This window comes from Castanea sativa, chromosome 7, assembly GCF_040712315.1.
Source record: "Castanea sativa cultivar Marrone di Chiusa Pesio chromosome 7, ASM4071231v1".
Taxonomy (NCBI): Eukaryota; Viridiplantae; Streptophyta; class Magnoliopsida; order Fagales; family Fagaceae; genus Castanea; species Castanea sativa.
Window position 1 is genome coordinate 45,655,202 of NC_134019.1, and position 12,884 is coordinate 45,668,085.

General features: G+C 38.6%; 1 protein-coding gene and 1 pseudogene across 1 annotated transcript; one reads left to right on the forward strand and one right to left on the reverse strand.

The window, feature by feature from the left end:
- Positions 1–1,612: 1,612 nt before the first annotated feature.
- LOC142644564 (serine carboxypeptidase-like 18) lies at positions 1,613–4,599 on the reverse strand (annotated as a pseudogene).
- Positions 4,600–6,664: 2,065 nt separating this feature from the next.
- Positions 6,665–7,686, forward strand: LOC142644565 (uncharacterized). Its single transcript, XM_075819149.1, has 2 exons — positions 6,665–7,124; positions 7,628–7,686. The coding sequence occupies exons 1-2, from the start codon at positions 6,665–6,667 to the stop codon at positions 7,684–7,686; spliced, it is 519 nt and encodes a 172-aa protein (XP_075675264.1).
- The last annotated feature ends 5,198 nt before the right edge of the window (positions 7,687–12,884 follow it).

The window sequence follows — 12,884 nt, forward strand, 5'->3', positions numbered from 1 at the left end:
TAAATATAAATAAATATTACAAATTTGTAAATAAAGAAAAAGGTAATTTCGATTATAAAAATCTAGAAAAATTAAATAAAATTTTTTCAACCACATTCACACAACTTATATAAAAGAGTTACAAAATATAATAAAGCAATAATGTATATATTTTAGAGATGGCTATTTATAACAAAATTAAATAATGGAAAATTATAAGTATGTTAGTTATGATTAACGGTAATGAAATTTTATGAATTTTATTGGTATATGCCACATATTTAATCCTTTTATAGATTTTCAATTTGTGGACCTTGGAGTCTAGCCCACATTAGATTTGCGCGTTGTTTAGGCTAACTTGGCTTTTGATTATTTATTGGACTAAAAGCCTGGTAAACAAGGTGAGAAGTGTTTCGGCATGTAGCCCATTTTTTTAAGTGGGTTCACTCTCATTCTTTCCTTTTTGGTTTTCCTTGTCTTAGGCTTTTCTTTTTGGGATTTTATGGCTTTCTTTTTTGTTTATGACTTTGGCCCATTAATTCCATGGTGCTATAACTTCAAAAGTGAGCTTTGCCGTTTGAGGAAATCATTAGAATCGGCCTGCACTTGTTCAACACAAATGGATTTGGATTGGGTGCAATTCACCCTTCCATAGTCCTTACACACAAATATTTTTATCATTTTTATTTTATTTACTCTTTAATCACTTTTTTTATTCAACGGTTGAGATTAAAAGCTGTTTTTTTCAACTCTCAATTTCAACCCTTTAATAGCTATTATCATGTAGGTATTGTATTTGATATCAATCCTACAAACGAAGATGTTTTGCCATAGAACAAGCAAGAACAAGTTATACTTGAATAGAGAAATCATTAACAGTCAACTCAGAAGAATTTCGTAGTATAGAAAAATGCTAGTAAAACCTAGAGCCAACGATAAAATCGTGTGAAATTTGGTGATTTGAAGGGAATCATTACGAACATCAAAACTTATTGCCTATGGTCATGACTTACACTCTTTTCAAGTAAATTCCTTCATTTAAGCTTGCTAAATATAATTTTTTTTCAATTCTGAGTTTGCTCTGATTTGATATGTTTCTTTTTCTTTTTTCAATTTATTTTCCCTTTTATATTGCTATAAAGTGTTGTTGGCTGGATACACGCGGTATAATTTCATCATATATCTGAAAGGACAAAGTCATATATCAGAAATGGCAAAGTTTGGTGAGCCTTGAGATCCAACCATTAGTAGTAAGTTCATATTTGTCTTTGGCATGTGTGATGTACATAATTCATTTAACCAAATCAACTAAGCATGTGCGTTACACATAACAAGACATATTTCATCTTTTTATTCATGGTTGTAGCTAAACACTTTCCTATTTGAAAAGAGTTTAAACTTTAAATTCAACAAGGAGCTAGTGTGTAAAACCATTGTTTTCATCCTTCAATACCAACATGCTATCATCAGCACATCACAAATTAATGAATAAGGCCTACCACTGTACCACACAATCATTCTTTATTTATACCAAGAGTATGACTGATCATTAATTCATTCCAAGTTCGCAAAACTTTCTGCTCAATATGTTGCCTCTTTTTATAAATAAACAGGAAACTTGGAAGAAATTCCGAAGTTTCCTAGCATCAAACTTGAGCAGTGAACTAAATTATGCAATTTACATTGTATTTTCATTGCATCAATTCTAACAAGTCCAATTTTGACAACGCAAGATGTTGAATTCCCAAATGTTCTTCCGATTACATTAATAAGCAACAAGACATTATTCAAAAATATACCTCCAAGCAAGAATATAAATAACTCAATATTTCTCAGTTTCAACAACCAATTAGATTGGATAGCGAGCAGAAAACCTATCAACCATAGCAAGGGTTTCCTTGTGCTTGTACTCTGGCGCTGTGACCTGCACCCTACGTATATTATAGGAAATGGATTAATTTTATTTTCATTTTAATCTTTCAAATATTATAAACATAAAAGGATCAAATTAAAATGTTTTGTGTTTTTTATTTATATATATTTAATCCATTACCTTTACAGTTACGTAAGTCAAGCGGTACTTATCATTCATGAACTTCACTTGATATCTGCAATGAACATAACAATATGAAATAAAATTTGAGAAAAACCTTAGCTCCTATCCATGATATGGCAATTGAAATGATCATTTATGTGTAATTTTAGTTATATAATTTTTTTTATTAAGTCATGCGACTTGTTTAATCAATACATATGGATAATCTTATAAATTGTCATTTAATCAGTTAAAAAAAGATATTCTAAACCAATTTCGAACCCAAAATTTTTGTCACTAATATTCTAGAAGTAATGCAAATCCTAAAAGTGCTCACCCAGCAATTTGACCATCAAGGTACCATGGACGCCATTCATCAAAAACGGCCACACCAAGAGCTTTTATCCATGCATATGTAGCAACCCATGGAACAAAAATGTCATGATCCCCACTGCAAATGAGAAAAATTTCAGGACAATTATTACTCAAAATTCCAGGAAAATCAGTGAAGGAAAACAAAAATTTTTTTTAATAGGACAGAAATCTACCTGTATATCAAAGCCAGGAGATCGGTCTCTGTGAGATTTTTATGATATGCTACACTACTTGTGACATCTTCTGTGTAAGTCAACAAAGCTTTGGGGCACCTTACCCATGAATCTATGGTTCCCTGACAAGTTTCATTAAATCATCATTAGTATTTTTTTTGTTCATATATTCATTCAAGGTGAAGTCTTTTTACGATACATAATGTAAGAATTATGTGGTTAAATGATTAAATTTACATTTTCTAAAAAGTTAAACTTTTGAGAGAATCTTTAATTTAATACATACCTCTCGCACATGAAAAGCTTTTCGGACTCTATCATCATTCAACCACTTGTAAGCGAGCACATATGTAAAGCCCTACAAAAAATAAGTCGATCGAATTCATAAATTCATGTACATTTCAAGAATATAAATCAATGATGTTGCAAACCTCGACAACCACATTTATGAGAGAAAGGTAGATTTACTCGACACTGTAGTTCAAGAAGTTTAGCTTCTGAGAGGAGGTAGTTCATGGTTTTTAACTCCTGAACTCTCAAATCCCATTCAACCTTCTTTGGTTTTCCAGATGCGTAAGCACATTGAGGTTCCAAAATCTGTGCTAGGTTTATTTGTAGAATGCACTGCAAATTCCAATGGAATTTCATTCTCAATTCCCTTAAAAGTCAAGAGACACAATTCATCAGCAAGATCATGAAAAGTAGTAATATTTAATTTACCTCTTTGATTGCTTGAAGAGCTGTCACACATAGTGTATTATTAATACTATAATTGACATAATCCTCGTGGCAATTATATCTGGCCGCCTAGAAAAGAAAAATCATTCAAAGTTAGGAAAAAAAAAAAGAGTGTATGGATGGTGACTAAAAATGGATGACAACAAGCAAAGCAAACACATGAGTAAGTTACCATAATTCGCAAGCAAGCACATGAGTAAGGCCCCTGTTTGCAAATAAACTATTTTCCAAAAATGTTTTTTCTCATTTTTTGTTAGTTTTGAGTAGCAGTAAAACTTGTTCAAATCAAAATCATTTTTTGTTGGTTAGGAAAAACACACTCTTAATTTAATGTTGAACACATTTTTTGGAAAGACCCTAAAAAAATTTTTACTTCAAGAAATCAGAACCCTCCCTCTCTCTTCCCCAAAATGACATACACACTTACATACATTCATATATATATATATATATATATATATATATATATATATATATATACACACACACATATATATATATATATATATGTATATATGTGAGAGTGTGTGTGTGTGTGACAATGTACATGGTTATGAATTTATGCATGTGTTGATGTGAGTGTACAAATTGCTTTTCAGGCTTACAAACTTATCATGTATATCATAAGCATACAAGTGATCCTGAGTTTGAGATTATTGATAGGGTTTCATGAGGAGAGGTCATCAAAATGAAGGCAAATACTAAATATCATCATTTTTTTGTACCTCATAGAGTTCATCTGATATAAGGTTCACCCTGTGCACATAAGGGATCCTAAAATTGACATTAGAATAAGAATCTATCACTAGATTCCCGAGCAAGTATCCCTGTTACAATTCAAATGAACCATCTACCTCAGTGATTTCCTAAAAAAGCAAAATGATTAATAATTGAAAAAAATATGTAAATTTCCAAATCTAAGATCCTTTCTCTTCATCTTCTTATTAAAAGAGTAATACTAGTGATACTATATATTTAATACATAAACCTTTCAAATATTAGCAAAGAGTAATACATATTGAAGTGGCACAAATGAAATTTATTACCACATCAATTTGTAAGCATTTTATAATAAAATTGATAGTAGTTTCAACAATTTTCCTTATGAAATTAATGGAGTTATAGAATTAAATCACGTACTTGAAGTTGCATTCTTGGCTTGAGTCCAACTTCCAGACCTATTTTTCATAGTATAAACTAAACATTAGCTTATATCCATTGTTTACCAAATGCAAATGTTTGTAATTGATAAATAGAGAAAGATTCCAATTAAATTTGTTCTAATACCTTCAAGTACATGTTTGACGAGCATAGGAACAATGAGACAAGAGTAGGAATCACCACCAATGTGGAGTTGATTTCCAAGAAATTGTGGGTGATCAAGCAACCATTGTCACAATTACATTGCAAGTGTACACAATTTTTGCAAAATAAGAATCGCATGGTCACGAAATAGTGTAACAAATAATCAATTTGTATTGATTTGTATATATATGAGTACAATCCTCTGTATGAATCTTTACAAAGAAAGAGTACAATAAATTCCTTTGATTCAATCTCCAAGAAACTTTACGATCAGAATAGGGGTTGTAAAGCTTGATTTTGAATCATGCTTTGATGTCTCCAAGTTGAATGAATATTTGAACGGGGCTTGATTTGATGCGAGGGCGCTTGATTTGATGCGAGGGTCGTTGGCTTCATTGTGAACTAGGTGAAATGACATCTGAACATAGTGATCAGCTTTACAGCTATTGTGGGAAGACTTCAAGAGGGCGGTGGATGAGACAAGTATCTGGATCGGTGATCTAATCCATACGTGGAAGATGGAGGGAAGGAGGAAGATGGTATAAAAGAAAAAGAAAGGCATTCAAGATGGGGATCGGGGAAAAAAGAGAAAAACACTGTAGACACCACCCTCAATTGTAATCTTCTTTAGAACAAGGAAAAGCAATATAAATTGTCCTCGGCATACATCTGAGAAGAATTTCTGTTACATAAACAGTTTGTTGCATGTGAATTGGGGATCTAGCCCATCATTTTCGTTATCCAACATCCATAGAACTTAGGTTTCAAGCCCACTCTCTACAAATTTCATTGTATTGGGCATTTTGGACATGTTCCCTTCATACTGTTGGGTTTGGGTATAAATTGTGACCTTACAATTGGCGCCATCTGTGGGGAATCTTGTGTTTTAGGAATTGGACATTATGGCAGGCTCAGGTCCACATCACGTAGAGTCTATGGGGTCCCAGCATGAAGATCACTTCTTGCATCTTAAGCAGGAAAGAGATCGAATGGGCAGTGTGCATACAGGGCATACCGGCAGGAGTCGTTCGCGAGGTGGAAGCAGAATTCCTCACGAGGAAAATGCTAAGGCCATGCAGAAAGAGATTGACCACCTGAAAAAGACGTTGCGTCGTGAGAGACGAAGATGTACTCCCTCTTTTTCTGACCCTTCTTCTGAAGATTCCCAGGGTAGCAATTATAGGCCCAAGTCAAGAACTCCACCTAGTGAGTCTTTCTCCTATAAGGAGGATTATCTTCATGGTCATTAGGGCAAAAATTCCTCCTCCAGGGGCTTGGGAAATGATGCTATGAGTAGGGCGTTACACCAAATTTTCAAGTCACCTTTCACACGTAGGGTGGAGAAGGGAAAGCTTCCACGACGGTTCACCCAACACATGTTCACCATTTATAATGGCCGAACGGACCTTGTAAAGCATGTGAGTCATTTCAATCAGAGAATGGCAGTACACTCTAAAAATGAAACTTTGATATTCAAAGTCTTCCCTTCTAGCTTGGGACTTGTTGCGATGAGGTGATTCAATGGCTTAAGGGCAGGTTCTATCGATTCCTTCATGGAACTCACTAGGGCATTTGGGTCTCGCTTCATCACCTGCAGTAGAGTTCCTCGGCCTTTGGATTCATTACTGTCCATGGCCATGAGGGAAGGGAGACCTTGAAAACATACTCTGACAAGTACTGGGAGATGTTCAATGAGATCGATGGTGATTTTGACGATGTAGCAATAAGAACTTTCAAGGTTGGCCTCCCTACTGAGCATGACTTAAGGAAATCTTTGACTAAAAAGCCTGTAAGGAGTGTACGTCGGTTCATGGATCGCATTAAAAAGTACAAATGCATTGAGGAAGATCAACAGCAAGGTAAGGGAAAGGCGAAGGTTATCCCTCAAGAGAGGAGGGATTTCAGGTTGGATAGATACAATAACAACAGGCCTTGAAGAGATTTTGCTGGGCAATCTGGTCCAACCCCTCCTCAGGTAGTTAATGCTGTATTTTGCGAACCTATGCAACAATTGTTGGAGAAAATTCGACATGAACCATACTTCAAATGGCCCAACAAAATGGCAGAGGATCCCATGAAGCTTAATCAAAATCTCCATTGCCATTATCATCAAGATAGGGGTCATACTACAGAGGATTGTAGGACTCTGTGGAATCATTTGGAGCAGCTGGTTAAGGAAGGAAGGTTAAAGCAGTTTTTGTATCGGCCCAACGGCCAAGGAGGTTATTCAGGTTCGATAAATCAGGGTAACAATGCTTCAAGGCCTCCTTTGGGAATGATCAATGTTATCTTTGCTACTCCAGGTAGGACTGGTTCTCGTCCTTCCAGGGTGATGTTTGTGGCACGAACTCTTGCCGAGAAGTTTAACTCTGAGCCGAAGAGGATTAAAGGGAATATCCCACCTATTTTAGGTTTCTCGGAAGAGGATAAGATCAAAACTACCCAACCCCATGATGATGCTTTGGTGGTTACATTGAGGATAGGACGCTATGATGTGAAGAGGGTGATGGTCAACCAAGGTAGTGGGGTAGATATTATGTACCCTGACTTGTTCAAGGGGTTAAATTTAAGGCTTGAGGATTTTATAGCTTATGATTCTCCATTAGTAAGCTTTGAGGGGAAAGCTGTCATTCCAAAAAGGCAAATTAGGTTGCATGTACAATCAGGCCCAGAGGTGGTAGAAGTGGATTTCATTGTGGTCAACGCCTATTCTCCCTACACAGCCATTGTGGCGAGACCTTGGTTGCATGCCTTAGGTGCTGTTTCCTCAACTCCACATGTCAAAGTGAAGTTCCCATTTGGGGAACTGATCGAAGAGATTATTGCGAGCCAATCTGTGGCTAGACAATGTATAGCAATTGTGATTTTTCATCAACCTGGGACAGAGTCCTTGGGCTCCGCTATGGGGGGCTCATAGCAATTAATGTCTCAGGCTACGGCCAAGGCGGCAGCAGTAGAAAAAGCTACGTGTGAAGAGTTAGAGAAGGTTCTTATAGATGATGACCCTGAAAAATTCTTTCAGGTGGGAGTTCAATTGCCACTTTAGGAGAAAATGGAGCTGGTTACATTCTTAAGAAATAATGTAGATGTATTTGCTTGGGATGCTTATGAGGCCCCTAGAGTTGATCCGAGTTTCATTTGTCATCACTTGAATATCAATCCAGCTGTAGTGCCGAGAAGGCAACCACCTTAGCGTTCCTTTAAAGAGCATTCCGAGGCTGTCAAGAAAGAAGTGCTCAAGCTCAAAAAGGCCGGTGCTATTAAAGAAGTATTCTATCTAGAATGGTTGGCTCATACGGTGGTAGTGAAGAAGAAGAATGGGAAGTGGAGAGTATGCGTGGACTTCACAGATTTGAACGAAGCTTGTCCTAAAGATTCATTCCTAGGAGTATGAATACCCATGCTGATTCCTTGGCCACCTTCACGACGTCCTCGGCACAAAGCCTACCTCGGGTCATCCTTGTTGAGGACTTGTGTCAACCCTCTGGAATGAATAGTGACACCATTCAGATTCATCAAATAAGAGTGGGGCCAAATTGGATGGATCCTATAGTGTCCTTCCTTAAAAATGATATCTTGCCTGAGGAGAAGTCTGAGGCAGACAAAGTACGCAGAAAAGCACCTCGGTTCTAGCTATCTGAGGACCAGAAATTGTACAAGCGTTCTTTTTCAGGACCATATTTGTTGTGTGTACACCCTGAAGCAACAGACTCACTTTTGGAAGAGTTACATGAAGGGATTTGTGAAAGTCACACAGGAAGAAGGTCTTTAGCTCATAGAATTCTTACCCAGGGGTATTGGTAGCCCAATATGCAGCGAGAGACACAAGATTATGCAAAGAAGTGTGACCAATGTCAAAGGTTTGCTCCCAACATCCATCAGCCAGGGGGTGTCATTTACCCTCTATCTAGTCCTTAGCCTTTTGCTCAATGGGGCTTGGACATAGTAGGGCCTTTCCCCAAAGCAACAGGGAATAGGAGGTGGTTGCTCGTCGGAACAGATTCACTAAATGGGTTGAAGCTGAGCCCTTTTCAAATATCAAGGATATGGACGTGAAGAGATTTATCTGGAAAAAATTATTACCAGGTTTGGACTCCCTCATACACTTATTTCAGATAACGGTTTGCAATTTGATAGTAAGGCCTTCAGAAGGTATTGTTGTGATCTAGGCATCATGAATAGATATTCTACTCCAGCTTATCCGCAGGGGAATGGGCAGGTCGAGGCGGTCAATAAGGTTATACTCAGTGGGCTCAAGAAAAGGCTAGATGATGCTAAGGGGAGATGGGTGGAAGAGTTGCCACATGTTTTGTGGACGTATCGAACTACACCTTGAAGATCCACTGGAAAGACAGCCTTCTCTATGACTTATGGAGCTGAGGCTGTAATCTCTCTAGAAACTGGATTTTCGACTTTGAGAACGAGCTTTTTCATCCCAAGCAGTAATGACAATTTACTGGAAAAAAGCCTAGACCTAGCTAAGGAACGGTGAGAAAATGTCATTGTTCAGTTAGCTTATTATCAGCAAAAACTCAAACAGGAATATGATTCCCATGTGAAGTTAAGGCCACTCGTCCCAGGAGATTTAGTATTAAGGAAAGTCTTGGGTACAGCCAAGAACCCAACATGGGGAAAATTGAGACTTAACTGGGAGGGACCTTATCGTATCATTTTAGTAGCTGGTATAGGGGCGCATTATCTTGTAAACTTAGATGAAAAAGTTGTACTACGTCCTTGGAATGTAAATAACCTACGAAGGTATTATTATTAATGAAAGGCATTTTTGCCATCTTATTTCTGTTGACAATGTGTTGCGTTGATTATTATTTTTTTAAGTATCAAACAGAAACTTGGTCATGCCTGGATCCTTGGACCACATATCTTATAGAAATTGATATTTTTACTAAGTATCAAACAGAAAATTGGTCATGCCTGGCTCTTCGGACCACATACCTGGTAGAAATTGATATTTTTATTGAGTGTTAAACAGAACCTTAGTTACGTCTGGTCCTCAGGCCACCTACTTTGGGGAAATTAATACTTCAGTTCATTTTTCTAATTATCAAATAGAAACTTGGTCATGCCTAGCTCCTCGGACCACATACCTTGTAGAAATTGATATTTTTACTAAGCGTTAAACAGAACCTTAGTTATGTCTGGTTCTTCAACCATATACTTTGGGGAAATTAATACTTCTGTTTATCTTTCTAAGAATCAAACATAGCTTTGGCTGTGTCTTAGCTCTCGGGCCATATACCTTGGCAAGATTGATGACTTACTTTTGTGCCTGAGTTTCACATAAGGTCTAGTCTCAAACGATATTTTTCTTGTTCTGGGTTCATGTACATTCTTATATGTTTAACTATTTGTTGTTGCACATTAAATAATATAATTCCAACATGCGAGTTATCTACTAAAGGTGTAGGTCCATGAAATGAAATTATTTCCATGACAAATTATTGATATTATCTAATGCACTGTTGAAAGCTACCCTATTTATTTACACACCAAGTCATTCATATTATGTATACAAATTGTATTAAGACAAAGAGTTAAACACTCCCAGTAAGTGAAATCTATGAAGAATTAAAGATCAAAATCTTGAAGTTGCCATTATAATTGTACGTGATTACATTGGAAACAAAAACACAGAACAAAACGACGATAGTAAATTTATAATAAGAAAAAGTTGTCTGGGAGTGAGGCAAAAAGTTGAGAGAGAATCCTAGGTTGCTTATGTCTTGGTTTTCGATGGAGGGTCTTCTATAGACTTTGTTTCAGCTTCCTTGGTTTTGTCCTCTCCTTTTGGCTTGGGCCCAGTCTCTTTGGAGGGGAGCGTTTGAAGGTTTGATCTCGGATGGGATCATAATTTGTTTTCCTTTGTCCTTCACCCCTGGTGGAGGGTCACCCTGTCCAGCTTTCTTGCTCAGACTCTTCTCGGTCTTCTCACCTTGCTTTGCCGCTTGATCAGAGCTTGCAGATGCTTTAGGAGGTGGGATAGGTTCTTGGACTGTGGAAGGCTGTGTAAGGGGCACTATCTCGAAGGCAGTTGAAAGGGGTGGAAGGGCTCCAATCACACGGATGTCTAGGGGGATTCACATGTTTTCGGCTTTCCTCCACTCTGAGGTAGAAGGGACCCCTGCAACATTAAGGGCTTCTGCCCATACCTGCTGGCAATAGTCCCTACATACCTCAGCAAGTTCTTTAGCCAGCCGAGTCTTAGTCTCTTCAACCCCCTTATTAAAGGAAGCTAGTGAAGCCGCATCCACGGTCTCTTTGATAGTGTGAGCCATTTTTTGGGCCTGAGCTAACTCACCCTTAAAGCGCAGAATTTCTCGTTGGGCATTGGTTAGCTACCACTTTGTTTTGGAGCTGTTTGCGTTGCTCCTCTGCCTGGGTCTTGGCCGTTTTAAGCCAGGCCTTCGTGCTCCTCTTCAACTTCCCCTCTTCTACCAGCTTGTCAGCAAGTTCTTTTTTCTCCTTCTCGGCTAGGCCAAGAGCTTTTTCAGTCTCAATCCTGATGTTGGCCTCAGACTTAGCATCGTTCCAAGCATCCTCAACCCATTTTTCTGCTACAAAAACCTCCTGGATGGCCTGCTTAAGGATGGTGAACAAGTGCATTATGAAGAATCACATAAAGGTGTGTATATGCTTGAAAAGGGTTAGAAGAAAGTAAATTGCAATGATAAAGAAATCAAACGGCATGTACCAAAGCCAAATCCCTCTTTAGGGATAGGAACAATTGTGGTTGCCTCATTTCCTTCAGGGCGTCCATGTCCTTATGCAGCAAGATGGGCTAATCCAGGGCCTTGGAACTCCTTTATGGACGAATGACTGGGAATGAGAACCCCATCCAACTCCAATGGAGGAGACCATTGGAATGAGTGTGGTGCACCTCGGCCAAATCGTGGCTCTCCCAAGCTCCTGTTTGGCCCTTTACCGCTTTTTGTTGTTTTCGCTTTTTCTGCTAGGCCAGTTCCTCTTCCTCAACCTCGTCCTCTCTCTTCTTCTTTTTGAGGTTGGCTATAGGGATGAGGGAGCCTAGAGGAGGAGGTAGGGGTGGGAGATTGGCTGGAGGCTGAGACCCTGAAGCATCCTTCACGGTGGCTTGCTTGCCCCTTTTGGCAAGAAGATCCTTCAAACTTGTCCCTGGTTGTCGAGACATTTATTCTTCTTCCTGCTCCGCGCTGCTATCTACATGGGCAACTATAAAACCTTTGAAACCAGAACTCTTGGTGGATTCGTTTTCTTCGTCCGAGAGGTTCACAACGTGGCCCTCTGAAGGTTTCTCTGCCTCCTCAAGTAGTAATTGGTCTATCTCCTCCTTAAGGGACAAGCGAGAAGAGGTGGATTCTTCTCGGACGGCTGCTGCTTTAGATTGCGTAGGAGGGGGGACTGCTTTTATTGGGCGTACATATAGGATGACAGAAAGGCCATTCGGTAAATCATGTGGAGCAAGGAACACTGGTTTGGAGACGTCTATCCTTTTACGTCTCCGGTCACTCGCGATGACTGCGTTGCCGATATCTTGGAAGGTAGTTGACAGCGGTTCGTACCCCAAGATGGGATTGGCTGCCCTCACCTGTCCGTCTTCACTCATGAATACCTCGGATCTTAAAACTCTATTGAGGTCCACGATGTTGGTTAGGCTTAGACGGGGCGATCGTGCTGTTTATCTGCAAAAACATTCGAGAAGCCAAACATGGTTAGACCAATAATAAATGTTAAACAAACAGAAAAATAACATACGATATAAATATAAATGATGAAGCTAGGAGAACTAAACCTCAGGCCAGGGGACCTAAATCCTATGGAATCACACTTGGTTTTCCCTCTTTGACTGGACTAAGAGGACCGTTATGCCACTTCCTGGAGGCGATTAAGTAGTCGTCCTTCATGCCTTTGTTAGATTTGGGAAAACACGATATGAGCCTAACAATGTTAGACCTGGATTTGAGGTAATACCCCACATCTTTAAGTTGGTGACACTCATACATATGGGCAACGTCATGCCATGTGAGTCTCAAACCCATTTGCTCATTGAGAGCGTCGACACAACCTAAGATTCTAAACATGTTAGGTGTACATTGGTCTAGGTATAATCTATGGTTACGAAGGTATTCACTGGTTACGTTCTTCATGGGAAGTGTCATTCCACCCTCTAAAAATGCGATTATGGGAATGACAACTTCTCCTTCTTTCTTATCATTGGCTATGGCATTTGGGGCACAATACCTCAAACCCACTTCTGCAGGAATGTGATATTTGGCTCGAAAACC

Coding starts and splice junctions, on each gene's coding strand:
- LOC142644565 (XM_075819149.1), top strand. CDS start 6,665: ATGGCAGAGGATCCCATGAAGCTTAATCAAAATCTCCATTGCCATTAT. Junction 7,125..7,627: donor GAGGGTGATGGTCAACCAAG/GTAGTGGGGTAG, acceptor AAATTCTTTCAG/GTGGGAGTTCAATTGCCACT.